General features: G+C 41.4%; 1 protein-coding gene across 9 annotated transcripts in view; it reads left to right on the plus strand.

The window, feature by feature from the left end:
• LOC140281573 (multiple PDZ domain protein) overlaps positions 1–23,715 on the plus strand; it is a 42,130-nt gene extending 18,415 nt beyond the window's left edge. The window contains exons 18-50 of one of the 9 annotated variants that reach the window (XM_072376010.1): positions 952–1,110; positions 1,392–1,544; positions 2,370–2,711; positions 2,973–3,081; positions 3,721–3,919; positions 4,786–4,827; positions 6,071–6,178; positions 7,213–7,293; positions 7,413–7,590; positions 7,670–7,780; positions 9,411–9,497; positions 12,099–12,167; positions 12,386–12,457; positions 13,175–13,352; positions 14,223–14,419; positions 14,508–14,599; positions 15,358–15,436; positions 15,779–15,844; positions 16,660–16,755; positions 16,862–16,936; positions 17,067–17,253; positions 17,370–17,515; positions 18,119–18,202; positions 19,164–19,357; positions 19,573–19,587; positions 20,479–20,629; positions 20,750–20,836; positions 20,920–21,016; positions 21,128–21,288; positions 21,963–22,067; positions 22,329–22,423; positions 22,561–22,684; positions 22,777–23,715. In XM_072376010.1, the coding sequence (XP_072232111.1) occupies positions 952–1,110; positions 1,392–1,544; positions 2,370–2,711; positions 2,973–3,081; positions 3,721–3,919; positions 4,786–4,827; positions 6,071–6,178; positions 7,213–7,293; positions 7,413–7,590; positions 7,670–7,780; positions 9,411–9,497; positions 12,099–12,167; positions 12,386–12,457; positions 13,175–13,352; positions 14,223–14,419; positions 14,508–14,599; positions 15,358–15,436; positions 15,779–15,844; positions 16,660–16,755; positions 16,862–16,936; positions 17,067–17,253; positions 17,370–17,515; positions 18,119–18,202; positions 19,164–19,357; positions 19,573–19,587; positions 20,479–20,629; positions 20,750–20,836; positions 20,920–21,016; positions 21,128–21,288; positions 21,963–22,067; positions 22,329–22,423; positions 22,561–22,684; positions 22,777–22,923 (4,086 nt within the window). In that variant the 3' untranslated portion in view covers positions 22,924–23,715. The remainder of the gene's footprint in view (positions 1–951; positions 1,111–1,391; positions 1,545–2,369; positions 2,712–2,972; positions 3,082–3,720; positions 3,920–4,785; positions 4,828–6,070; positions 6,179–7,212; positions 7,294–7,412; positions 7,591–7,669; positions 7,781–9,410; positions 9,498–12,098; positions 12,168–12,385; positions 12,458–13,174; positions 13,353–14,222; positions 14,420–14,507; positions 14,600–15,357; positions 15,437–15,778; positions 15,845–16,659; positions 16,756–16,861; positions 16,937–17,066; positions 17,254–17,369; positions 17,516–18,118; positions 18,203–19,163; positions 19,358–19,572; positions 19,588–20,478; positions 20,630–20,749; positions 20,837–20,919; positions 21,017–21,127; positions 21,289–21,962; positions 22,068–22,328; positions 22,424–22,560; positions 22,685–22,776) is intronic. The other 8 variants (XM_072376011.1, XM_072376015.1, XM_072376012.1 and 5 more) reach the window with 8 other exon arrangements.
• Positions 23,716–24,433: the final 718 nt, after the last annotated feature.

Here is a 24,433-nt window from a genome sequence, read left to right on the forward strand (position 1 = left end):
CATATTTGTTGGAATTAAGGGTTTAAAACGTGACTTCCCTGTAATAGATGTGTTGCAGTCAAGGATTTATCACTTCTGCTGTGCTGGGTTTTCTTGATACGTATACTGTCATGATGGCTCGGCTTACAAGAGCTTGAATTATTTATGCAGGAAAAAGGTGTGGAGGTAGGCTGCACGGTGTAGCATTCCACACAAAGGAGGTGGTCAGCCTAAAATGCCACAAGCCCTTTGTTTCCTATTATTATGGTATCTATTTTCCAGGAGCACCCTCCCTATTGTACATATAAACCCATCGGGACACCTGTCAAAATAGTAGGTCTGTCAAGAGGCGTGTTCATTACTCCAAGCACCTGTGCCCTTTCAATGAGATGTTTCTCTCTGCAAAAACAGCGTGCATTCTGTCTGCTGTAGAGCTGCATTTTTCTTGTATTGAATCTGCCATTGGATTACTCAGAGAGACCTCTGGGCTGCCTGGGTTAGCTGGATTACAGAGCTGCAGGAAGCTCTCCTGCAGGACGTGGAATGTATTTCTGAGGGGTATTTTGTTGGATTGCCTTTCAAAATTGAGTCTGACGTGTGTAATCCTCCCACTATGCCTTTTTGCTTTTCATATGTCTGCCTGGGCTGCATGTTACACCAAATCAGTATTAACAGCCCCTGCTAAAGAATACCTGTCAAATGTTTAAGAGCTTTTCTGTTGAGAATTAATCAAAGAAACTCTCAGTGTGTCATTTTTTCAGCAATTTGCCAGTTTGGACAAGATTTTATCCAACTTTGTAGTTTTTAACACTCTCCGTAATTCCTAACATCATCATTGCAAAAAAATCCTAACACCTCTTTCCATCTTCATTCCATACTAATTCATTAATATAAGATTTGGTAAAAGAAACATCTAAAGTCTAACAATGACGTAAAGCTGGAGACACTGAATAAATTTCTCCACTTTCCTAGGGAATATGTGGATATTCCCACTCTTCACACCCATATGGTGAGCAGGAAATAACTTCATCATCCACCATCCATTCATTTGACTTCAACAATATTTTGGTTGAAGAAGGAGAGGAAGGAGGACTGACTGAGGGCATCCTTTACCGAGCAGAGCCTGCATTGGTTAGTTAGCTTTTGGGAAAACTGAACAATCAGAACGCCTGAAAAGGGAAACAAATCATTCTTTACATGTGATTTTTGCTTCTGTCAATTAATAATGAAAAGAGGTCTGTTTGAAAAGTTAGTGGCAATTAAGGGTTGTGTTAAAGTTTTTTTTGTAGTGTTTTGTACTTAGAAAAGTCTAGATTTAGTGATTTTAGGATCACTGGATACTTCACCAGATTGCTCAGTAATAAAGGCCGTCCTGCAGTCCCAGTTAGTTATATTTTCATTCATTATTACAGATTGACACCAGCGAAGGAGACCTGTCTGATGAAAAGTTTCTCGACCGTAGTTATTCTGCAATAGAGGATGACACTTTCCAGGCATCCATGATTGCTCTCCATGGCAGCAGCTGCAGTGCTGACCTGGATTATCTGCACTCATCCACACCTAAGGTAAGCAAACATTTTTTTATATCGCAAAAAGTATGTAACCAGAAGGACGACAGGCACAGCTCCTCATTTCCTCATGCAGTGTTACTGCAACAGCTCATACCCTTTGTCACAGTAAGCAATACAGCATGTTGTTATTATGCCCTTTTTTCGCTATTTACAGCCAAAAAGTCACAAGACATTATTGTTTTTCTTCTTTGTTAAAACAGGAACTACACTGCCGACACTGTTGTTTTATGAGGTCTGTAGCTGCGACTGATTTCGTTGCCCTGGGTGCCCCGCAAGCAACAACTCCCCAAGTGGTTGTTAAATTATAAGCAAGATAAACACGCCAGGGCAAGGGGCAGGCAAACTTCCAGTTTTCCCAAACGTCTCAGCTGACCTTATTAGCTGGGCCTTCCTGAGTCATTTAATGTACAAAAGGGTAGCCCAGAGAGACAGCCGTGAGCCAAGATGACGTGGCATTTTGTGAATTTCACACAACAGATTTCAATGTTTGAGCTCAAACAGATCAGACTCCTCGTGATGAGAAGCTCTAAAAAGAGGCAACCATGTCAGTTTCTGTTTGGATCGCAGGTTAAATTCTTCTAACAGCCGAGATTATCTGAAATTTTCAGTGCTACCCTCCTCAGAATAAATTTCCTGTTTGATGTAATTGAAACACAGGTTTCTTCTATATATACATTCATATATGTATATGTATGTAAGTATGCTGGCTGCTGATGGCTTTTCTGTGACTCCTTAGAAGAACAACAGGATGGTGCCTGAGTGAGATGAATTCTCCCTGAGTGGATGTTCATTCAGCTGCTGTGCTTTGTTTCACTTTAGCTGACAGCTCGTCTGAACGTGTTGGATGAACATCCCAGCTTTGCAACATCATCAGGCTTTGCAGACAGCACTCAAGCATTCTCTCCAGAAAAGTCAGCCTCTTACACTCCTGCGAGTTTGACAGGTCACATCCCGGCTATTAATGCCGTTCTAAGCGGTTCCGATCAATTCTTGGCACCGCACCCGAGTGGAAGCAAAGCAGAACCAGTGGAGAGCTCAGACTCCTTCAGCGCGTTTGCTGAAATAGGATCCACCATCCAAGATTCACCTGTGGAGCCGCTTCTCTATCTGAAGGAGCCTGCGATCCCTTTTGGAGACGTTGGGAATATAGAGATTTTTAAGGTAAATTTGGAAGCCAAATGATAAAGCAAAAACTTGTTTTTTACCATCTTACGTCACTACAAAAAAAAAAAAAAGATGAGTAGTGACTACTAGTCCTTGCTATGCCAGAAAAGCCACAGTAATCAACCTTTTATTTTGTATTTTATTTAGTTTAAAGTTCATATACATTGCTGCTCCTACCTCTCAAGAGATCTAGCTGTGTTTGAAAGCTGCACAAGCATTTTCATTTACTGACGTGAATTTTGTTGAAATATCTTCAAGGACGAAGATGCTGGTGTGAAAGAAACTGCAGAAGACGACAAAGCAGTACTTACCTCAGGGAGCAATTTTGAAAGGACTATCACAGTTGTTAAGGGCAACTCCAGCCTCGGTTTGTGTTTACTTCTTCACATTCTTTTATTTGTTCTTTATATTCATTTTTCTCTCATCCTTGGCAGAAGTGTTAATGAGGCTTTGGACCGAAAGGCGTATTTGGCCTTTTACTTTTCTTTCCTGTTTTATAATTCCCAGTTTATAGACGAAATGATCAGAAGAAAGGATCATTTCATTGCTTTTCAGATGAATTTGCATTTCAAAACCTACCCAAGGGGCTGCTGCTGCTACAGAGAACACAAAGTACGAACCTCTAAAACAAATAGGCACCTTGAAAAGAGTCTTTAAAATCTTCGGTGTCTCATGGAAAACAAACACTCATTTACAATACCAATTTCTTGGCACTCCTTGAAGGCCTGTATGTTATGGTTGAAACATTTTGCATAAAGTGTTTCCAACTGAATTGTTGTACCAAACAGAAGTTAAGACATGCATTTTAAATGCACTGTGTGTGCCCATTAATTACATCCTTCCAACTGTACGATAAGCAGATTTATGAGTCCAGCACTTTGACTGTTTCTGAAGTTCTTTGTGGGAGCACAAACAAAGTTTGAAACCAGTAGAGCAACGCAGCATTTGAGTCTTTCAGGTAAAACTTCCAAAATAGCTGTAACAATGTTTTCTGATCACCTTAAAGGGATGACAGTCAGTGCCGTGAAAGATGGCCTGGGGATGCTGATCCGCAGTATAATCCACGGGGGGTCCATTAGTCGTGATGGCCGTCTTGGGGTTGGCGATCTCATCCTGGCTATTAACGGGGAGCCCACCACCAACCTGACCAACGCCCAGGCTCGTGCTATGCTCAGAAGACATTCTCTCATCGGACCAGACCTAGGGTGAGAAACCATAATTGCATAGCAGTGGGCGAAGTTAACGAAGTTCTGCAGAGGTGTGCAGTATCAAGTTCATTTGTTCATTGACAAAGCCATCACAACACATCGTCCATGTGTACATGCACAGCAATATTTTGCCCACTGGCCTTAATTTGAACTCTGATTATATCGTTTACATGGCTTAGACAGCATATCCCATTCATATTCCTGTCCTACATGTTACAGAGCATAGTATGATGAATGACTCATGCCCACATTAAGTGTTAGCCTACTTGGGTTTCTCTCATGCCCCAAAAGTGTGTGTGTTCTTTCCCACAGCCTTGTATTTGATGTTTTCTTTGCAGTGAACCCAACCAGAGCGGGTGTTGCCAGACCCTGTGACAGTAAACAAGCAACCTGAAAGTTGCTCATGATAAGTAGACCTGGCCTGAGCTTTGTAAAGCATCTGCGAGGGTCGCAAGATGCCATTAAAACTCCCACGGGACAAAGTCATTTACATGGCAGCGTCTTACTTTTTAAAAAAAAAATCTTGTTCATATTGGAATATTGCTGTAGCCATTGATTATAACTATCGATACATGAATTACGTCCCTTTGATAAATGGCTTCTCTCAGTGAACTATGAAAAGAGGCCTGTGTAGGGCTGCAACTCAACTAAGCCTCGAGGACTTTTTTGATATGTTATTAAGCAATAATACAGACAAAACAAGCCAAAATAATCTTTTGTGTCTGGACTATGTTATTCCTACCATTAGTCACTTGAATGAATTGCAGGTAAAGCGGATGTGTTATTTTACAAATTCTGCTTGCTGAACTAAACTTGGCCGTTTGTTAGCTTCAGTGCATAAAAGCCAACTCTTCACATTCTAGATCTGCTTGTGCACCTGAGGACGATCTGTGCCCGTTTTATGTGTGAGTATGACTAACTTCCGTGGTATTTCAGAAAGAAGCCGCCACCTCAGGTCTCTTCTTCATTCGCTCTCCATTTGCTGCCAGGCTTCATTGCAGTCTTATTAAGAGGTTTATCCAGAAGATTTAGGTTAGATCAGTTAAATGTCAAAACAAGGACAACTCCAAAATGTAATACTTTAAAGCTTTAGCTTTTTAGTAGCTGTTTAAACGCCAGTGATGCAGATTAACATTTGAAATATGTACGTTCCACTCAGTTATTAACCACGGAATGAAAGAAATCTTTCTTGTGGGAAAAAAGGCTTAAAGATCAATTTTAACACGCCTGTCTGGATAAATCTTGTCTGGCTGTATCACTCTTTTACTCATCTAAACTTGCCGCATTACCTATTTCTTTCATTTCTGTGACTAACATAATTAAAACCTTTTCTGACTATTTTTTTTCTTCTATTTTTTTTTTTTTTTTTTGGTATTCAAGCTTTGCCATTCACTCACTCTCAGCCGTGATGTTTTTAACGAACCGACTCATCCATTTCATTATTTCCCTGAGATTCCTCCTCCTCTGTTTGCATGCCATCCTTTTTAAAAAAAAACAAAGTCAACCCATCTATTGAAGATCTATCAGCTTCACTCAGATGTGTTAATGTGTCCTTGAGAATCAGCTTCACTCTGAATTGTTTTGAAATGCAAGCGGATGTCAGTTTGTCAGCTATCTCTTGGCTCATCTCTGAAAACGAGTCATTGGTCTGCCGTCTCAATTAATAGCAGATGCAATGGATTCTTCACATTTGTTACATTTGTCACAAAATAGGTGACTGAAAACTTGATTTGCTCAGACATTTGTTAACACAAATACCCGTTCTGAACAGCAAGATGTCAGTGTCCCATAATTCACAGACATCTCACCATGGGCCTGTTGTAAGAAGGATGCGTTTACTAAGTGGTGAAGTGAGTTTGGTCTTGGCATTGAGGTGCTTTCAATTTGATGGAGCTGAGAATAACAAGCTTTAGATCTTTAGATTATAAGAAAGCATATTTAAAAGAGGCCTGATTGTTTAATGAAAAGGGGCAGCTGCATTGCTCTCCTCTATTTTTTGGTAAATTACTATTAGTTTATAATAAGAAAGGGGTTTAAATTGCCAGCCAGGTGGGTAAAGGTGTGACTAGATAGGTGAAAGGTGTGCCGGACTGAAATGTAAGAAATGTGGATTAATTGATGCGCATGTGTTTGGTTGTGTGGGTTCAGCATTACGTATGTCCCAGCTGAATATCTGGAGGAGTACAAGGTCGGCTTAGAGCAAGATAAAGATGACGTCTTCTCAGAAGCAGCTCCACTCTCACTTCCAGCTCCAAAGTAAGTCTTTATGCCATTCATAAATATTATTAAAGTCAGACGCAAAGAAGCCTTGTTGAGATTACTTATAACAAAAAAACATGTTTACATTCCAGTTTTTCCCACCAGAACACATGAAAAAGTCTCCCTTTTTTTAATATGTGCAGTGTTTCCAGGCCTGTTTAGTTTAGTTAGTTTCTTTTCTCTTTGTGCGTCACCACCAAAAACTGACAGCCATATGATCTTTGCCCTGTGGTGTCACCAGTGGTCATAAAAACTACAGAGAGCCGTTAAAAGTTTCAGTAACATGATATTTGTGGGCGATCTATCAGAAATGCAATACAAGTCTGATAATTGGCTTTTCGTTAGTGTGGAATTGCATTGAATTAGTATCTGTGTGTTTTACTTCCACGATACAGGCCCACTTCCATGTTCATATAAAGACTTTTCAACCGGTCCAAACCGATTTATCGAACTTTATGTTTCACATGGAAGCTTTAAAACTGATAGCAGCAGATTGTGGACAAAACACGGACAAGGTTGAACAATTTTACTGAGCTGCAAGGCATATGGCAGCTTAATTGTTCCAGTCAAGCTGCTCAGAAACCGGGGTCCACCACAGCCTGTAGGATGCAGTGTAATACATTCCCCTTATGTGATGGTCGTTCACAGGCTTGTGCCCTGGGAGGTAGTTGTTGCTCTCTGAGAGTTAGCAGGCTACCACTGTCAGTAGGAAAGGATTTTTTTTTTAAAGCAGTTATACCCACTTAAAAAGCCTGTTTAAAGGTGCTACTTTTGGTGTCACAGATGTTTAATGACCTTGCACATCTTTCACATTTGTCACTGCAGTTTTTCCGCCACCGCGCTGACAAGAAAATGATCATTTTTTCTGTCTTTGTCAACTTTGACAGTGCAGTATTCGCTTGTTTTTCCCTACTTCCTGAGAATAAAAGGTTTTGAACACATGAGCATCAATAACGCCCCTGAAAATCACGTAACCTTTTGTTTCCTTGAGCTTGAAACCACTTTTTTTCCCTCTGCAACGGTATTTTTAGAGATATCCCTAACCTTCCTGAGCGTGAAGATGGAGAGGGAGAAGAGAGTGCCTCATATAGCAGCTGGAATCAGCCAAGGAAGTGAGTATACATCCAAGCCTCCAATATGATTTTCAAAAGATATCTAATCAGCACAAATGCCACAGCTTTGAAATGAAAATTGAGAAAATTGAGCAAGGCAATATCGATGCCTTCCACAGAGTGGAACTTTTCAGAGAGCCAGGCAAGTCCCTGGGGATCAGTATTGTTGGAGGCAGAGGGATGGGCAGCCGGCTGAGCAATGGAGAAGTGATGAGAGGCATTTTTATCAAGCACATCCTGGAGGACAGTCCTGCTGGACAGAATATGACCCTGAAGACTGGGGACAGAATTGTAGAGGTAAAGGAACATCTCAGATGACAGAATGAAGTTTAAGCTGTTTTGTCATTTCAATTTTTTGCGCACGTCCCATGTTCAGGTGGATGGAGTAGATTTAAGAGATGCCAGTCACGAGGAGGCAGTGGAAGCCATACGCAGGGCAGGAAACCCCGTTTCCTTCTTGGTTCAGAGTATTCTTCACAGACCCAGGGTAAGTCTGTATAATTGTGCCAAACCAACTGCTATTAACTACCTCGTAATATAAAGGTCACCATTTCCTCGCGCTGTAGCTCCTTTTTCATCTCATGAAAAAATTTATTGTGTCTGCACAGGCCATTTAGGGCACTTTCAAAGATAAAATATGCATTATAAACACAACCCCGGTAGTATTTTGGTTGTTTGAAGGTTAAAAGTAATTTTCAAAGTTTTTATGAGAGCAACAACAAACCCTGCTTGGCATATTAACCGTCTTAGCAGGTTTTAACCTTTAAGAGAGACACTCACTGAAAATCACCATATCAACAACATCATTTGTTGTTTGAAAGTGCCCTCAGGCCTTTAAAGCATGGCTAAGTAGTTTCCAGCTGCAGCTGCTACCGGCCGGGCTTCAGTGTCAGATCTCTTCCAGAATCACTTTTCTTGTATTGTTATCTGTGAGATATTCCCACATGCTGCCTTGTTTCTCATTAAGCACGTAGCAACTCATAATCTAATGTCACACACGTAAGAGAAGGACACAAAGAGGGCAATACTGTTTTGATGCACTTAGGCCGGTAATGAACAGTGAGAATAGGCTGCACAAATCTGTCACAACTGAGTATACCTTAGCTGGGTGAATGCTAAAAGTGAATGCTAGTTTCACACTGTCCGTGTAACAGATCGACTTCATTTGTAACCCCAAACATGCTTATTAACGTTCTTTGATCAAAGTTTGGGGAGAAGATGAATACCACTCTCATATTTCGGTTTGATTCGATGATGGTTAGAGGGTTAGTTTGCATAAGCACAAAGACTGGAAACAGGGGAGAAACATCTAGTCTGACGGGCAGCTTCCGTGGTGGCCACATGACTTTGGAGAGAAATGACAAAATGGAGGGAAAATGACACATTTTTGCCTGGGTATAGTTTATATATAACATCATCTTATCCAGTGATGCGATCGGAGTGAGAATAAATCGTGTTTTTCCGAACATTCGAGCGCACATGTTAGAGACTCTGATAGGAGGAGCTTGCGACCAGCAACTTGATTATGCGGGGGCCGGTGGTCGTTGAGAACCAGTTTGGTGTGTGTGTGTGTGTGTGTGCCCTGATGCCACACTCACACACTCTTCTCTTTTGTCAGTATTTCTAATTGACACTGACGACTTGAGGAGACCCAGAAGGGCTTCTCATTGGCACTGGCTCTTAATGTCAGTTTGGTGTAAAAGAATACTGAATCTTCTAACTGTGGCCTCAAAAATGTACTAATTAACATGGCTGACTGTTGCATCAGAAGGGGAAGTATCTTCCAGTTTCCAGCCTTTGTGCGAAACCTACCAAGTTAATGATTTGCGTTTTTGCTTTATATTTCATACATATAGAAGGGAATGGTAATTTCTCATCTAATTTTTAAAGAAAGCTGCAGTCAAACTACTTCTATATCCTATTTACAAGTTAATAATTGTATACATGGTATCTTGGGGAAGTATTTTAGTCTCTTCAACACCGTAAAGAAAAGACAGAACCTCCATAAGCATTGTATGTCCTCTTTTAAGATGTTTGCAAGTGTTTCAAAGTACCTTTTATCCAAATTCTGAGTTGCATCATACCTGCATTTCTGTTCCTCCACTCGGCTTTCTCAGCCAGAGTCAATATATAGCCCAGCTCCCTCGCCTGTTGTAGAGAAACGCACCACCGCTTTCACATGCATGCCAGTTCACACATGCCAGGTAATCTGTCTCTCTATTTTTCTTTCTTTCATAGCTATTGCATCAGCTATCCATCACATGCAGTCTTGGCTGCATTATCTGTTCTTCCTCCTCACACTGTTTAGCAGAGTCTCTCCTGATTAACTTTCTTTGACTTTGATTTACACATAATGTGTGCACTCCTGGGTGTAAAGCAGAACTGAAGATTTCCCCTGGGAGAAAAAAATGAAGGTTTATATTGATATGCCGACATGCTGCTCTGTTTTCTAACAGTGACAGAGTCATGGAGCGTGATGATGTTTATAATCAAACGGTAAAATCAGTGCAAGCATAGCTGAATACACTGCAGAGATGGCAAAGTAAGTTACTCGAGTGGCAATGACACTACAGTCTTTTATTTCTATGAGACTACTTAATGGGCTGATTTTCAATCACAGTTTCTGACACATGTAGCAATCTAACAAAAGAAAAACAAATGAGCGAGAGCAGCTGCGGTGGGAATTTTGCTTGTGAAGTTTGATTTTGTACAATTTTGGTCAGACTCACATGTTTACATGCGCTCAGACTGGTTTTTATGGGACGGACACAATACTTTATGTATTTACATATTTATTTTACGTGTGTGTCATGTAAACACGCGTGATGTCTCCTTACCTAAATATCATTAAAATTCTGTTGATAGCCTCTAAAGGGCAGTGCATACCAGACAGCCCACAGATCTGACACAACTACAGCCCTTTTGTTGGAAAAAGTGGGCAAAAATTCCTCTAAACAGGAACTGAAAGGCTCTTAGCTGAAAGGCTCTTAGCTGGCTCTTAAATTCAGGTTTGGCCAGCTATGATACTTTCCCAAGGGAGTGTTACTGAATACTGCCTATGCAAGTATGCCCAAAATGTAGCCCCATGTCCTTCTGTTCTGTCATTTTGAAAGTCTTAAAGGTGGAAATAAAAATGAGAAAATGTCCTAAACTACGAAAAAACCTTTACTTTTAAATGGCTAAACTCCAAATATCGAAATTGTTATCTGAGCTCTTACGGGCCATTAAGCACAAGAGGTTTGTTTTGTCGATGTCTGGGTGTTTATCGAGTTGTCAGCCCTGAAAATATGAAAGCGAACAGAGATCATTTGTGCCTCTAACTGGAGGGACACTTGTTAATTTTCCGTTAACTCATTGAGTCGCTGAAATATAAAGCTAAAATATATCTGACTGATGGACTGAATGGTTAGAAAAATGTAATTTGATTGAATGATATATGTTAATTAATCCGGCAGATCTTTTAAACATTCTGTTAGACACTTAAATTACTCTCTGATTTATATATTTTTCATATAAAGGAAATGGCTCTCATCGAGGAAACTGTTTGCCTGAATAGTTACCAATTTTAGTAGAATTTTCAGTGCTTTTGTCCTTCTTCTTTTATTCTCCAGGTGGTCTTCAGTTCTGTTTAGTCACACAGGCACAGTCATCCTATTAAAGTGTCATGTTGTCAGCTTGTTGGTCTTGTGTTGCTTTTAGAAGCCGCCCCTGCCCTTTCTGCAGCTAAATAGCCGCCGTGAGTCAAGCCTTTGCCGCACTAATCAAAGACACTTAGCACCTGCCCTCCCTCAGGTTAGAAAGCTACCCCGTGTGTCTGTGTCCGTTTTCACTTGACCTGCACTGCTCTGACTTGTAAAAATTGAGTTAACAAGCTGCATGTTGTGATTGAAGAATTGGATGAAAGGAATCCTGCTTGTGTGTGTGTGTGTGTGTGTGTGTGTGTGTGCAAGTGAAGGGTTTAAAACTTGTGAATTATTCAGTTTCAGTTTCAAGTTATTTCAAGATAGGAATCAGCTGCACTAACGTTTGCTTAATTTGTTCCAAATACCATAGTTTTATGGTAAACCTCTGCTGTTAGACTTCCATTTCTTGGCTTTGTTTTGTTCCTTGGTTGCTCCGAGCTAAAGATACAATAATATGTGAGGCTTTTACTGAATGTGCTTTTTATTTTCCTTCTGTCTCCAGCTTTCTGGGGGCAATTTTTCCCCCCAATTATCCCTCAAATATTGCCCTAAGTGCCTCATTGCCAATGTAAGAAAGACAATTTGATTAGATGGTTGGCAGTCAGCACAAATACTGTTGAGTGAAGATCTCTTAACTGTGATGTTTTTTTTCAAAAAGGCTGAGTTTTCTGAACAAGCCTTTTGAAGCACAGTCATTAGGAAGGGATGGTAAAGCTTGGATGGGCATGTGGTGCTCGGCAGGCTTTTCCACTCAACGCATCAGTGCTTTGGCATGATGAGCGTGTGTATTTGTTCACTTTTGTTATTAATTTTCCTTCTGTTTGGAAAAAGTCGATTTTTTTCTATTTCTAACATTTAGAAAAAAAGATTTGTCACAGTATATTGTGCACAAGACCGATGTTAGCCATGCATATCACTTGTGACTTTGTATCAGCTTACTAGTATTTCTGGGCTCTGTGTATTTTCTTACAGCAGTATGATGCAGTATCCTTCTCTATCTGCTGACATTGGAGGGGACATTATGAATTTACACTCTTTATGTGACATGAAATAATTTGAAAGTCATTTGTGTTACTATCTGATGAAGAGTCGAGTGATTTACTTTCATGTCTATCTTAAAAGCAACAGTCATCGATAACAGACTCCAGCGAGGAGAGGGCTGCACCTGTAACAAGGGACAGCAAGGACAAGGTTGGTATTCCTGCTGCCGTTCACCGCTGTTGTCTCACTGCAGTAAGATTAAAGTTTGAAATATAAGAAGCCGTGTTTTTAGATGAGCTCACTTTGTCACGTTCAGCTCCACATACAGCATGTATATGTCTGTGTGTGTATAGGTTATACGTCTGTGAATAGATGTAGTTATCTGTCAAGTTTGTGTTGTCCTCTAAAGTTGTTTTTCTTCTCTTTAGGGGAGTGACAGTCACAGTAGACTTTTCCTCCGCCTCTCCCCAACTAACCCTTTCACTCCCACCCCATTTAAGGTTTGTGGGTCTTTGTGTTGGTCTCTCCGCTTTTCCTTTCTCTGTGAGCCTGTACAGATATGTTTACATACCACAATGCAGTTTGTGTGTATTCTGCTGTAACATGCTGTACATGCATACACATGTCCTAACATCTCGGTCTGTCTGAACTCGTCATGTGTGCTTTGGAAAATCACCTTTTGTCTTTCACTTCTGTGTGTATTTTACTTTTGGTTTTTAATGATGAAATATAACAGAATCAATAATCACCTTGATGGTTGATGGGGAAAAAATTCTATTTAAGGAAAAAGACAATTGAAGAAGTCAGATTTTTTTTTTGCAGATGTTTTTCAGGTAAGTGGACATATCTGTCTTATGGATGTACTAATTTAATCATATACAATTATACAAGTCATAATTATGGGATAAAATCTATTTTTGATGAAAAGTTAGCACCAAGGCTGTCGCTTAGCTAGACTCAGTAACTGTATTCGGATCTGATTTAGACCAATGACATTCATAACTTTAAGTCATCAATCAGCTTCAAACTAACATAATCGTCTGAAGCTGTAAATTAAACCAGAAATTTGGCCTCTGTTGATGACATCGACAGCTCTTATACGCCTTCCTATCTCTGACAACAAATTGATTAAATCATGAATGCAGAGATGAAACCCTCTTTCTCTTTTTTATCTCTCACTAATAAACCATTTTCAACCCCCTCCTGTGGCGTGACAGCTGGCGAAGCGTGAAGCAGCAAAGGCATCTCCCACCAGCACCGTCCTCCCACTGCCAGTGGTGCCCCATGTGGGAGAGAGCGATACGGACGCGCTCGCAGAGATTCCTGCCAGACCTGCAGAGACATTCGAGGAAAGCAAGGAGGAGGAAGAGGAGGATGAGTTTGGTTACAGCTGGAGTAAGTTCACTTTTCTTTTTCTTTTTTTTTTGAGGGTGCAAGCATACATTCAAGAAGAAACGTTGTGTTTTATCTTCACCATTGTATTATTTAATTTTACTTTGGACAATCAGACATTAATATAAGTGTGTGAATTATTGTGTGAATATTACCAGCCATATGTAAAGATTTGCATTATATTTATATAAATAGGTTTTACTGGAAATTACAAGAAAACTGTTTACTTGTTGTTGTGTGCAGTAATACCAAACAGCCACAAGGGGTCATCCAAGTTACATATTTGCTTTGCTTGCCTATAAATCTGTCCTGCAATTGAGTCGCAATAAAAGTGCACTGACATGCTTGAGGTGGTTGAACCGCAGCAAAACCTGAAGGACTCAATTTCCCAACTAGACTCTTATCATTTTGCAGACACTCTGATGTCAACTATAGGATGAATTCTACACTCCAATGAGTTTAAAGGACAGACTTCTAGCCTTGAAAAACAGCTGGGACTGCAGAGAGTGTGTGCATGCGTGTGTGTTAGTGTGTATTAGAGATAGGCAGAGCCCATCCTGCGAGAATAAGATTGATGAGGTTGAGTTGTGGAGATTAGCACAGAACTGATGGTTCAACAGTGGCAGAAAGCCCAGAATAATACAAGCCCATTGGACTAAAGAGTGGCTATCTAACACAGCAGTGACAGGAGAGGTTGAGAGACAAAGAGAAGAAACTGGAGTGAAAACAAAAGAGACGAGATTGAGACACAAAGATAGTAGGTTAAAAAAAAATAGAAAATCAGCAGTCTGTGTTATTTTCAGTGGCTTTGAATCTTACCACGTTCTGAGCACCATGACGATAGTGTGTCACAGCTTCACCTGTGTCTTACAGAGAACATAATCCAGCGCTATGGCAGCCTCCAGGGGGTCCTACACATGATTGAGCTGGAGAAAGGAAAGACAGGCCTGGGCCTCAGCCTGGCAGGAAACAGGGACCGCTCCCGCATGAGTGTGTTTGTGGTGGGAATAGATCCCAATGGGGCTGCTGGCAGGGATGGACGCATGGTAGTGGGGGATGAGCTGCTGGAGGTGAGATCATTTATTTTTCTGAATGTCTCAAATTCTATGTTCATCTATCAACAATCGCCTTAGCAATATTTCTTTTATGTTCTGTTAGATCAACGGAGAAGTTCTTTATGGCCACAGTCATCAGAATGCATCATCCATAATCAAGAGCTCCCCATCGAAAGTTAAAATCATCTTTATCAGGTATAAAACAGGGTTTCTCTGTGTTGAAGTGCTTCTGGAAAAATGTCCATTGAAAGAGCTTCGAAAGGTTATGATAAGACAATTAAGACCCACTGATCTAAGAAGTGTATTGTAGTGCTATTTAAGATTCAGTAGAGGGAGCTATTGTAATACTACAAAGGAGTGAAGGTGAAGTGATAAAGTCCACATGCAGTTCTTCCTCATACACATATTAGTTGTTAGCTATCGTTAAATTATCTGTTTTCTTTCAATAACATTTGCAAAAAAGCTGTCTGCATTGTAAGAATGTGTTGGAAAAAAAGAAAAGAAAAGAGGAAAAGTCAATATGTATATAATACACATCTTGGGAAGTCATCAAACTGGAATGACATCTGAATGATTTACCCACTAACACAGCTGTTTTCCAAGTAGACATTACACATCATTTCTACGGTTGAATATCCACAGTGGATGAATAAAACTGGCATTTTCTTAAAAGACAGCGTGAGAAATCATTGAATTCTACTTCCAGTCATTAAGCACGTTGTCTGGAAAAGAGACAAAGTATCAGCTGTCACATCACTGCAGAATCCGGACAAGTTTGACCCCTGACCCAAGTTTAGTCTTTGCCAGGATCACAGTACTTAACCTCCCACTTAACTCACATCCCAGTCCTGAACCCTGAAAGAGGCACTGTGATCAGCTTGCGTAAATTACCATTCCCGCTGTCCCAAAGCAGAGGAGCAGCGATTTATGTGAGTTACGACTCTCTGAAACAGGAATACAGAGGCGCTGAACCAGATGGCTGTGGGGCCAGTCAGAGAGCAAGAGGGAGACACAGTGGAGCCCCACGCTGAGGTACAGCTCATGACAACACACTCACACAGACAGACAACATGCAGCTATCGGAGGGGGATTTTTAAGCTGGGTACACTTTCATTTTCCTTCTGATCCTGATTGTATAGTAATTAAGCTTTCGCTCTGTGTCATCTGTCTAAATTGTGCTTATGTATGACAGTCACATTTCGTGGTCTTGGAATTCCCAGCATCATGCGCTTGTGTACAACTCCCAAGTAAACCAAAAACCACAAGCATCAGCATGGAAATGCACACAGGACTGTTTTCCCAGAAGCCATGAAACGAGCACACGTTTAATTTATTTCGTTAAGAGTGTACCAACTACTTCCTGTTCTCTCACAGCCAGAAACAACTGCCACAAATGGTGATGATGCTTCCAAACATGTTCATCACATCGTAAAGCCAAAGGTGAGACACGAGCTGGTTCGCAGACATCAGAACACACAGGACAGTCGTGTTCCTTTTGAATCAGCACATAAAGACAATAATAAAAACTAAATGTTGGTGTGGGGGGCAGTAATGAGGAGAGGTGTTCACAAAAAAAGGCCCCATAGGGTATGACAAAGAGATCCAGTGAGCACACAGGAGTGGTCAAGTTTGACAAGCTGTAAAGACAGGAAAAAGAGACACAGAGTTGTAAAACAAGAGTGAGGTCAACAAAACACTGAGGTAATGGGAGAGAAGGATTCCAAAGGGACTTACAGGTTCAGTTACCACAAATAATAAATGAGGGAGCCAATTTTGATCTGTTTTGGAGCCTCCTTTTTTTAGCTTTACAGACGTTTTTTCAAAGGTCATTCTTTGATCCTTTGAGCACCACTGAAGAACACAACCAAGCTTGAAAAGCCTTACACCTGGTTGAGCGCTATACTCGGACATAGTCCAAAACAAGTCGATAGAAAGACATAAGACCGCAGGAAACTGAAGAGCATAACTTTAAAAGTTGGAATGATGCAAGTTGATTATCTCTCTGGAGTTAATGCTTTGTCACTTATTGTTTTTTTTGCTGGTACAGCGCCACACATTTGCAGCTATGTGTGCGGTGTGATGTTGTGTGTGAAAAAGAGAGTATGATCAGTTGTGTGTTCTTAAACTTAGATGAGTGTGTGAGTTTACGCATGTGTTGATTTTATTATGTAAAGCACTTTGCGCTGCTTTTGTGTAAAAAGTGCTATATAAATAAAGTTTGGTTTGATTTGCTGAATGACGTTGCTCTCCAACAGGAGGATGGAGGACTTGGCGTCACTTTTGTTGAGGGCAACACGGACAGTGGAGTTGAGATTCAGAGTATATCTGAAATGATGGGACACTCTGGAAAAGTATGTAGTGCTTCCCACATAAATGAAATCAAAGAAAGGAAGAAAAAAAACATGCCAATGCTTTATGTAGGCTTTGCTCATCAAAGGTATGTTGTGCTGTATGCAGGAAGGCTGCATGAAACCAGGGGATAAACTCTTAACTGTCAATGGTGAATCGGTGCTCGGATACCCTGTTGAAAAGGTATGCTGTGCTATTGGAAGCAAACTGTGATTCTCATCTGAAAACACGTCTAAAATGTACTTAGGAAGAAAAAAAAAAGAATCCACAAGATACTAAATCAGGTCTGATTATTTATCTGTATGTCCTTTAGGTCTGTTCTCTGCTGAGACAAACCAAAGGTCCACTGAAGCTAACCTTCTCTTCAAATGAGACTCCCTCCTCCTTCTCCTCTTCACAGTCAACTTGCGAGGACAGAGATTGCTCAGATGAAGTACCCACCAGCTTTCCCAGCACTGCCCCAACTGCCATAACTCAGCCAGAGGGAGAGGAAGCCACTAGTGAGTCCATGTTTCAGTTTGCAGTGAAGTTAACTAATGGATCCATGCGCTCACTTGACCAAGCCAGACAGATTACCTTGTTTTGCTGCATCTCACTTCCTTTGCCTCCTCTTTAGGCTTAGGTTGCTCATCCACCTCCTCCACCTTGGCCTGTGACCCAGCGACCTGTCCCATCATCCCTGGCTGTGAGACCACCATCGAAATCTCCAAGGGCCGCACAGGCCTTGGCCTCAGCATCGTAGGAGGCTGCGACACCCTGCTGGTAGGAAACAGTCTGAAAATGAGATTTCAATTAAAAGAAATAAGCAACAGTTTCTAATTTGTAACTTCTCAACCATCATACAGTCAACTTTGACTAGCACATAAGAAATACATTTCGAAGGTGCAACTATTTTAAAGCGACTGTACATTGCCAGTTCCCACCCACAGTGCCACCAACTTCTTTGGTGGTACTATAACTTGGGTCTGAAATAGCCGTGGCGGCTCAGGAATGTAGGAAATGATGTTGTTGTAGCCTTCCTCCTCCTGCTGTCGTCGTCCTCTCAGCCCATCTATTGAGTCTGCTCAGTCAGGCTTGGGAGCAGTAGCTTTTTGTCTGGCCTCGGCCGCAGCAGACAATATCCAACCCTGGAATGTAACCTCCGCACTCCAAATGAGAAAACACTGAAACTCAGGAACACACACATACATACACACTCAGAAGTCGCCCTCCAAAGTTCATCATTTGTCTTCTATCCAACAACAAAGGTTTTTAACATATTCATATCATTTCCCCAGAATAAACACTTAATATTCTCATTTTACTTCCTGATAGCACCCTTTTATCCTGTCCTTTACTGACCCACTCTGTATTCTCTCTCCTCAGGGAGCCATCATTATCCATGAAGTTTATGAAGAAGGAGCAGCTTCCAAAGATGGCAGACTGTGGGCAGGAGACCAAATCCTAGAGGTGCCGTGCATTGTAATGAGCTGCACATTTGACCTAGATAAGAAGATACTGAACAAAAAAAAAAAACATTTCAAGGAGACATGCCCGAGGAGTTTAAACACGAAAGCTTGAGCTTCTGAAAATAAGACTCAAATAGTGTGATATGACAGGGCCGAGGGATGGAAGTTCTGTTGTCATTGGCAGCAAAACATTCAAACTCAGCACCTACTGCAGACTGATTTTTGCTGTTAGTGAGACAATATGGAAAAGAATGAAATGATTGAAGGAAGAGTTGGACGTATCCTGTGCGTTTGATATGAGCTGACAAGTTAAGTAGCCAGGCTCAACTTGGATCTGCCCTCACTTTGACCTCGTGCTTTGTCAGAGAGGGGTGGAGCTCAGGAGTGTGGTTATTGTAGCTGGGTCAGTAGTCCTGAACTGAAAGGCGCGCACACACACACACACACACACCCCATTATGACTTAATTACCCACCACTATTCATTTCTGTCTGCCAGCCAAGCTGCTGTGTTTAGAAAATAAGGTCAGAGAGGCAAAGTGAAAAGAGCAGTTTCCCAGTGCACAGCCCAGCCATTAGCTGCTATGGGAAAAATCCTGTGTATATCCATGGTGAAAGCTATTGCGGTATTTCCCTCTATGTGGTGATAATAAAAAAAGCTGGACGCAAGTTGAGTTTTGTGGGAAGGCTTCCCTGTAGTTATTTTCACGTGTTCTGACATCACCCTGTGATTTAAATGTTATTATCCAGTTTCCATTTATATCAGCAGTCTTGGTATCTTCTCTAAGAGGTCTGTTTTAGCACTAAATTAGGGTCATTATTGCTTTTTATAGTCCCTTCCTGTAGTTACTTAATGTTAGGAATGAAAGATTGGCTCCTTTAGCTCACAGTATGCCCAAAAAAGAACATTTCCGCCACACTGTTGTTTATGACATAGTTTCTATGTGTCTCATATATCTCTTAGGTGAATAGCACTGACCTGCGAGCAGCCAGTCATGACGAGGCCATCAATGTACTGCGGCAGACCCCGCACAGGGTTCAGCTGACGGTCTACAGGGACGAAGCCCAGTACAAGGAAGAGGACCTGTGGGACTCCTTCACTGTGGAGCTGCACAAGAACCCTGGCCAGGGCCTGGGGCTGAGCATTGTAGGAAGGAGGTGAGAGATATTTACTCTTAGCAGCACATGGTTATGCATAGTGCACTCTTTAAATGTGTAGTAGAAGATTTATTATAGTGCCGAATGAGCTTTTACACATGAAAACAGCTGAGAAAGTGCTTTTTCCATGTGGCTTTAAACCATATTAGGACAATAATTAGACATGTAAGAGTCAGTGCAGTTTGTAATTGTATTGTTTTTATTTTTCAATGCAGATCACGGGACCAGAGGTAACACATTGTTTATTAACCCTCATATGGAGTAGAGGAGGTGATGCAAATAGAGAACAACGTTCAAATAAGATTCTAGATTAGACTAATGCATCTGAAGCTAAATGCCAGCATGAAGTTATATATTTTCCTCTTTGAAAGGTATCTGCTTTTAATTACCAAAGGAAATAATTGTTTTGTGCTGATGTGCAGACTCAAAAAAAGCCTGCTTTGCCACGTGGCATGCCTACAATACACAGATTATATTTTTCTACATAATCTTGGTCACAGGCAGTCATTATAACCCTGAAATAGTTCCAAGTTTGAAATTGTGAACAGTACAGAGCAAGAACTCCCCAAACTGCCAAACCCACATGATTCTTTTATCTGATTTTATAGTTGACTTGTTGCTTATCTGACTCTCTAGGTTGACAACATGTTAAACGAGGTTAAAACCTCAGCAGAGGGTACATTTACAGCAGCATTGGTGACGATTCTGACAGCACGGTATTAATACACGCAGAATTAAAACACCAAAACTGAAGTTTCAGGTTCGGTAACAGCCTGCAGCTCAATTTTTTATATAGTAGTAAATGTCTGCCTCAATCACAGCGGTTCTGCTACATATGTGGAAAAGAAATCTTAAATGCTTAAAAGGATGGAAACTACACAGACAACCTAAAAACTCTGGGCTGAAAGGAAAGTGCAAGCTAGTAGTTAGTGGTGAGGAGCTGTGACAGCCAAGTGTCTCTGGCCTTGAAGATTGAGTGAGATCGAGTTGCCTTTCTTCACAGCTTCTGCTTTTGTTAGTCTGTATCTACGTGGAGATACATAAGATGTGAAGTCCACTTTTGGAAAAAAATAGTTATTTTTAGATGCGTCATACCCACCATCATGTCTTTATCTTGCCAGCAGGAATGACACAGGAGTGTTTGTGTCTGATATTGTGAAAGGCGGTTTGGTGGAATCTGACGGTCGACTGATGCAAGGCGACCAGATTCTGTCAGTCAACGGTGAAGATGTCAGGTCAGCCACTCAGGAGGCAGTGGCTGCACTGCTGAAGGTAACTCAAGCCTCACTAGAACAGAATGCCACACGGTGAACAACTGATCCGCTTAAAACGTAGCTGAGCAGCTAAAACAGAAACAAATGAGTAAAGCTAATGCTGGGCTTTGTGCTGCAGTGCTGCGTGGGACCGATAAAGATGGAAGTAGGAAGGTTTAAGGCCGGCCCCTTCCACTCTGAGAGAAGGCTGTCTCAAAGCAGTCAGGTAATTTCCCACGCATTTACCATTGATTGGAGATCAAGTTTAATTTAGTCCTTCTGAAAAAAAAGTTCTCAATAACTTTTCAGATGAGTGAAACAGGCAGCGCCAAGGTGGCCCATCTGCCATGTTCAGACTCAGGAAATGTTCCAGGTGAATCTGAGCAACTAAGCAGCAGTCAGGAGCGTAAGTATCATGGGACTGCAGCATGACAAAATGATGTTAATCTAAGGGGCATATCAATCAAATGTGGAACAGTCCGTGATAACAGTGTGTCTGTTCTCAACATCCTCACAGCTTCAGAGAGTCAGGACATCAGAACCATTGAGTTTACCAAGGGCCCCAATGATTCTCTGGGTATCAGTATAGCAGGCGGGGTGGGCAGCCCTCTGGGCGATATACCCATCTTCATCGCCATGATGAATCCTGTCGGCCTGGCCGCTCAGACCCAGTTAAAGGTAAAACATCCACCTATTATTGAGTATTTGGCCAAAATTAGGATTTTGCATACCTCCAATTCTTAAGGGGGGTCTATTGTGAAAAATCGAAATGATGTAGCACAATCGCACTCCTCTTCACTTTGCTCAGTCTGTGAATCTCAAAGGCCTCCAAAGGTCAGGAGCCTTTGGCCTTCGCAGACACACTGACAATTGTAAGTCTGTTTGACAGCGACTGGAGGAGGACAATAGCCACAGCTAACATGGATGATAAATCTCCCACTCCTGCATTTAGATCATGAGGTCCACAGAAAGGCTTATTGAAATGAAGAAGGGGAATCTTGAATGATGTATTTATGCTGCTTTACATTTTCAGCGAGTGATAAATGAGGACTCTACAGAATGAAATTACACAGCTGAACAAAAGCTTAGTTTTGCTTTTGTGTAGCGTTAAGAAAGGATTTTGCATACAGAGTTAGCCACTGTTTCAAAACATGAAAACCATTACCGAGACCAAAGAAATCTCACGACAGCACTTTACTTTCTGTGTTTTCCAAGAAGAAAAATGTTGGAAGCAAAGGAAAAGGAGTTACATTTGCAAACTTTTCCTGAAGAATAATCACTGCAGATTGTGCCGAGTGTGTTTTTTTTTTCTTGCGTGAACTGTTCTGCTGTGTCACTTGTTCTGTTTTCAGATTGGAGACAGAATTGTCAGCATATGTGGCACCTCTGCTGAAGGCATGAGCCACTCACAGGCTGTCAGCCTGCTCAAGAACGCCACGGGCAAAATACAGCTGCAGGTCTCCCAGAACACACACCTTACGGTTTTTCTCTCTGCTTCCACATCCCTGTTACATAAACATGCAGTGAGATAATCTGCTGCGCAGCGTGGTCTTTATTTGTCTTTGGAAGAGTAGCGGCGGCAGACTTTGAAGTACCATAAAACTCGGCGCCTTCGCCATCACTGCCATCATGCTATCAGCCGTTATCTTGACGGTAAATCGGGTCTAGAACATCTTAACAGTGTCCGTTTGTTTGCCTATTTGTGTACGCGCTGGTAGGTGGTAGCAGGTGGCGACGCCACGGTGACGAGTCCGTCCCAGGAGCAGGCGGGTGGGGGCCTGACACCAAGCTGCATCTTCCAGGATGACATTGGGTATGAAGCTTTTAGCATAGGACAGGGCGTTTTGCCGTGTTGCGACATCCAACAAGGAAAAGATTTTTTTTGTTGCCTACAAAACAAGTTTGAAAGTGTAGGATAGAGGACTGAAACTGCGTCTGTCTTTCCCTCAGCCCACCTCAGTGTAAGACTATCACTCTTGAAAGAGGACCCGACGGACTGGGTTTTAGCATCGTTGGAGGGCACGGCAGCCCCCATGGAGACTTGCCAATTTATGTCAAAACAGTTTTTGGGAAGGTAAGTGGGGCAAGCTGCAGCGGCTCATCTTTTCACAATCCTCATTCCGCACCTTATTAATGGAAGCCACTTGTGCCTGTGTGTGAGTTCAGGGCGCAGCAGCAGAGGACGGCCGTCTGAAGCGGGGAGACCAGATCATGGCGGTTAATGGCCAGGCTCTGGAGGGAGTTACTCATGAAGAGGCTGTTGGCATCCTGAAAAGGACCAAAGGAACCGTCACACTCACTGTGCTATCATAAACATACACAGACACACACTATAGTCAATATTTTTATACACTTGCACCAAAAGACTGAAATAGTAACACGCTACACACATGTGGTGTCATTTCTAGCAAAGGGAGAACTCACATTAGCAGTATTGCACAACTTTGTGATTGTGTTCATCTGTGAAAGTATCCACACTGAAATCATGAAGCTTATTACTCAACGTAGGTCTGAACACTGTGATCTATGGATGCCTATGAGAGGGAAATGTGAGAGGAGGTTGCACAGCAGTACAGTACAGAGTTTTAATTATGTGAAGCATTCCGTGACACTGGATTCAGGTGAGATATTGTTCATGCACAGTATGTTAAAACTGCTCTGAAGGAAAAGATGTGAAGTCCTGGGAGTGTGGTTTGAGTCAGTGAAACTCACTGAACTATAGTGCTGCTAAAGCTGATATATAAGGTATTATGTCACTGTATTTCTTTCATAAGTATTAATGTTCACTTCATGCAAGTACTGTAATGGAAAGTAAATGAACTGCTCTTTAGGTTTTTATGAACAAGTGGCTCAAACTGCTCAACTTGTCATATGATTATGTGACCCGAGTCCAGTTGGACCTTATTGTTTGCCCCAAATAAAGTCATTCATTGTGTAGTCTGTGAAGTCATGGGGCATGTGTTGTGTGGTTTTAGCGCTGGAGGTTAAGAAAAAAAAAGGTTTTGTTCTCTGTTTCATCACCTTAAATGTGTTTTCTAGTACTGACAAAGTGACAGTATTGTGTCTATTCCCGCTGAATTAAATAAAAGTGACCTTTGGATTCAATCAGGGTTTTCACTTTTGTATCGTGCCTGTTTTTATCAGGTTATTATTGACAGGCAAACACACACAGAAGCAAGTATTGACTCAATACTTTAATTGCAACAGAGAAAACACCATATGAAAGAAAAGGGCATTTCTTATCTATGATATATAAAGAATGTTAAACCCCTTCACCCTGATGAGATTCATAAGTCAAATGTAGCTACAAGAACACACTTAAAGCTTTTACCATTCTTGAACAATATGTTTCATGGGTTTTAAAAAAAATCCCTGTATAGGTTCTGCTTCACCGATGTGTAAAGCAGACTGTATTCTTCTTTCAGGACCCTTTTTGTACAAAGATTGACCTAAAACTTGAGTAAGACACATGCCCTCATTTAAAAAAAACGTATTAAACCTTAAATGCCATTATAAATGCATCACAACAGCAAACCAGTGAACCAGCTGTTGCCCAATACGGAACATCTGCCTTACAACACTCAGATCAATTTTCCATATGAGATGAAAGCAATTCACTGTCGCCGCAGGTCACATTTAAAACGAACGGCAACTGGAGCTCAGACAGCAGCTACAGCTAAATGAAATGTAGACGGACAGAGATTTATAGATGCCGGATAAAAGTGGAACAGCTCATATGGTCTTGCCTCAGTGAAGTCTGTTGTCACTCGAGACTCAATAAAGTCCGGATAGAGAGGCAGAGATCTCCATTAAAATATGGCAT

The sequence above is a fragment of the Leuresthes tenuis genome, unplaced genomic scaffold (assembly GCF_036924035.1).
Source record: "Leuresthes tenuis unplaced genomic scaffold, fLeuTen1.0.hap1 SCAF_22, whole genome shotgun sequence".
Lineage (NCBI taxonomy): Eukaryota > Metazoa > Chordata > Actinopteri > Atheriniformes > Atherinopsidae > Leuresthes > Leuresthes tenuis.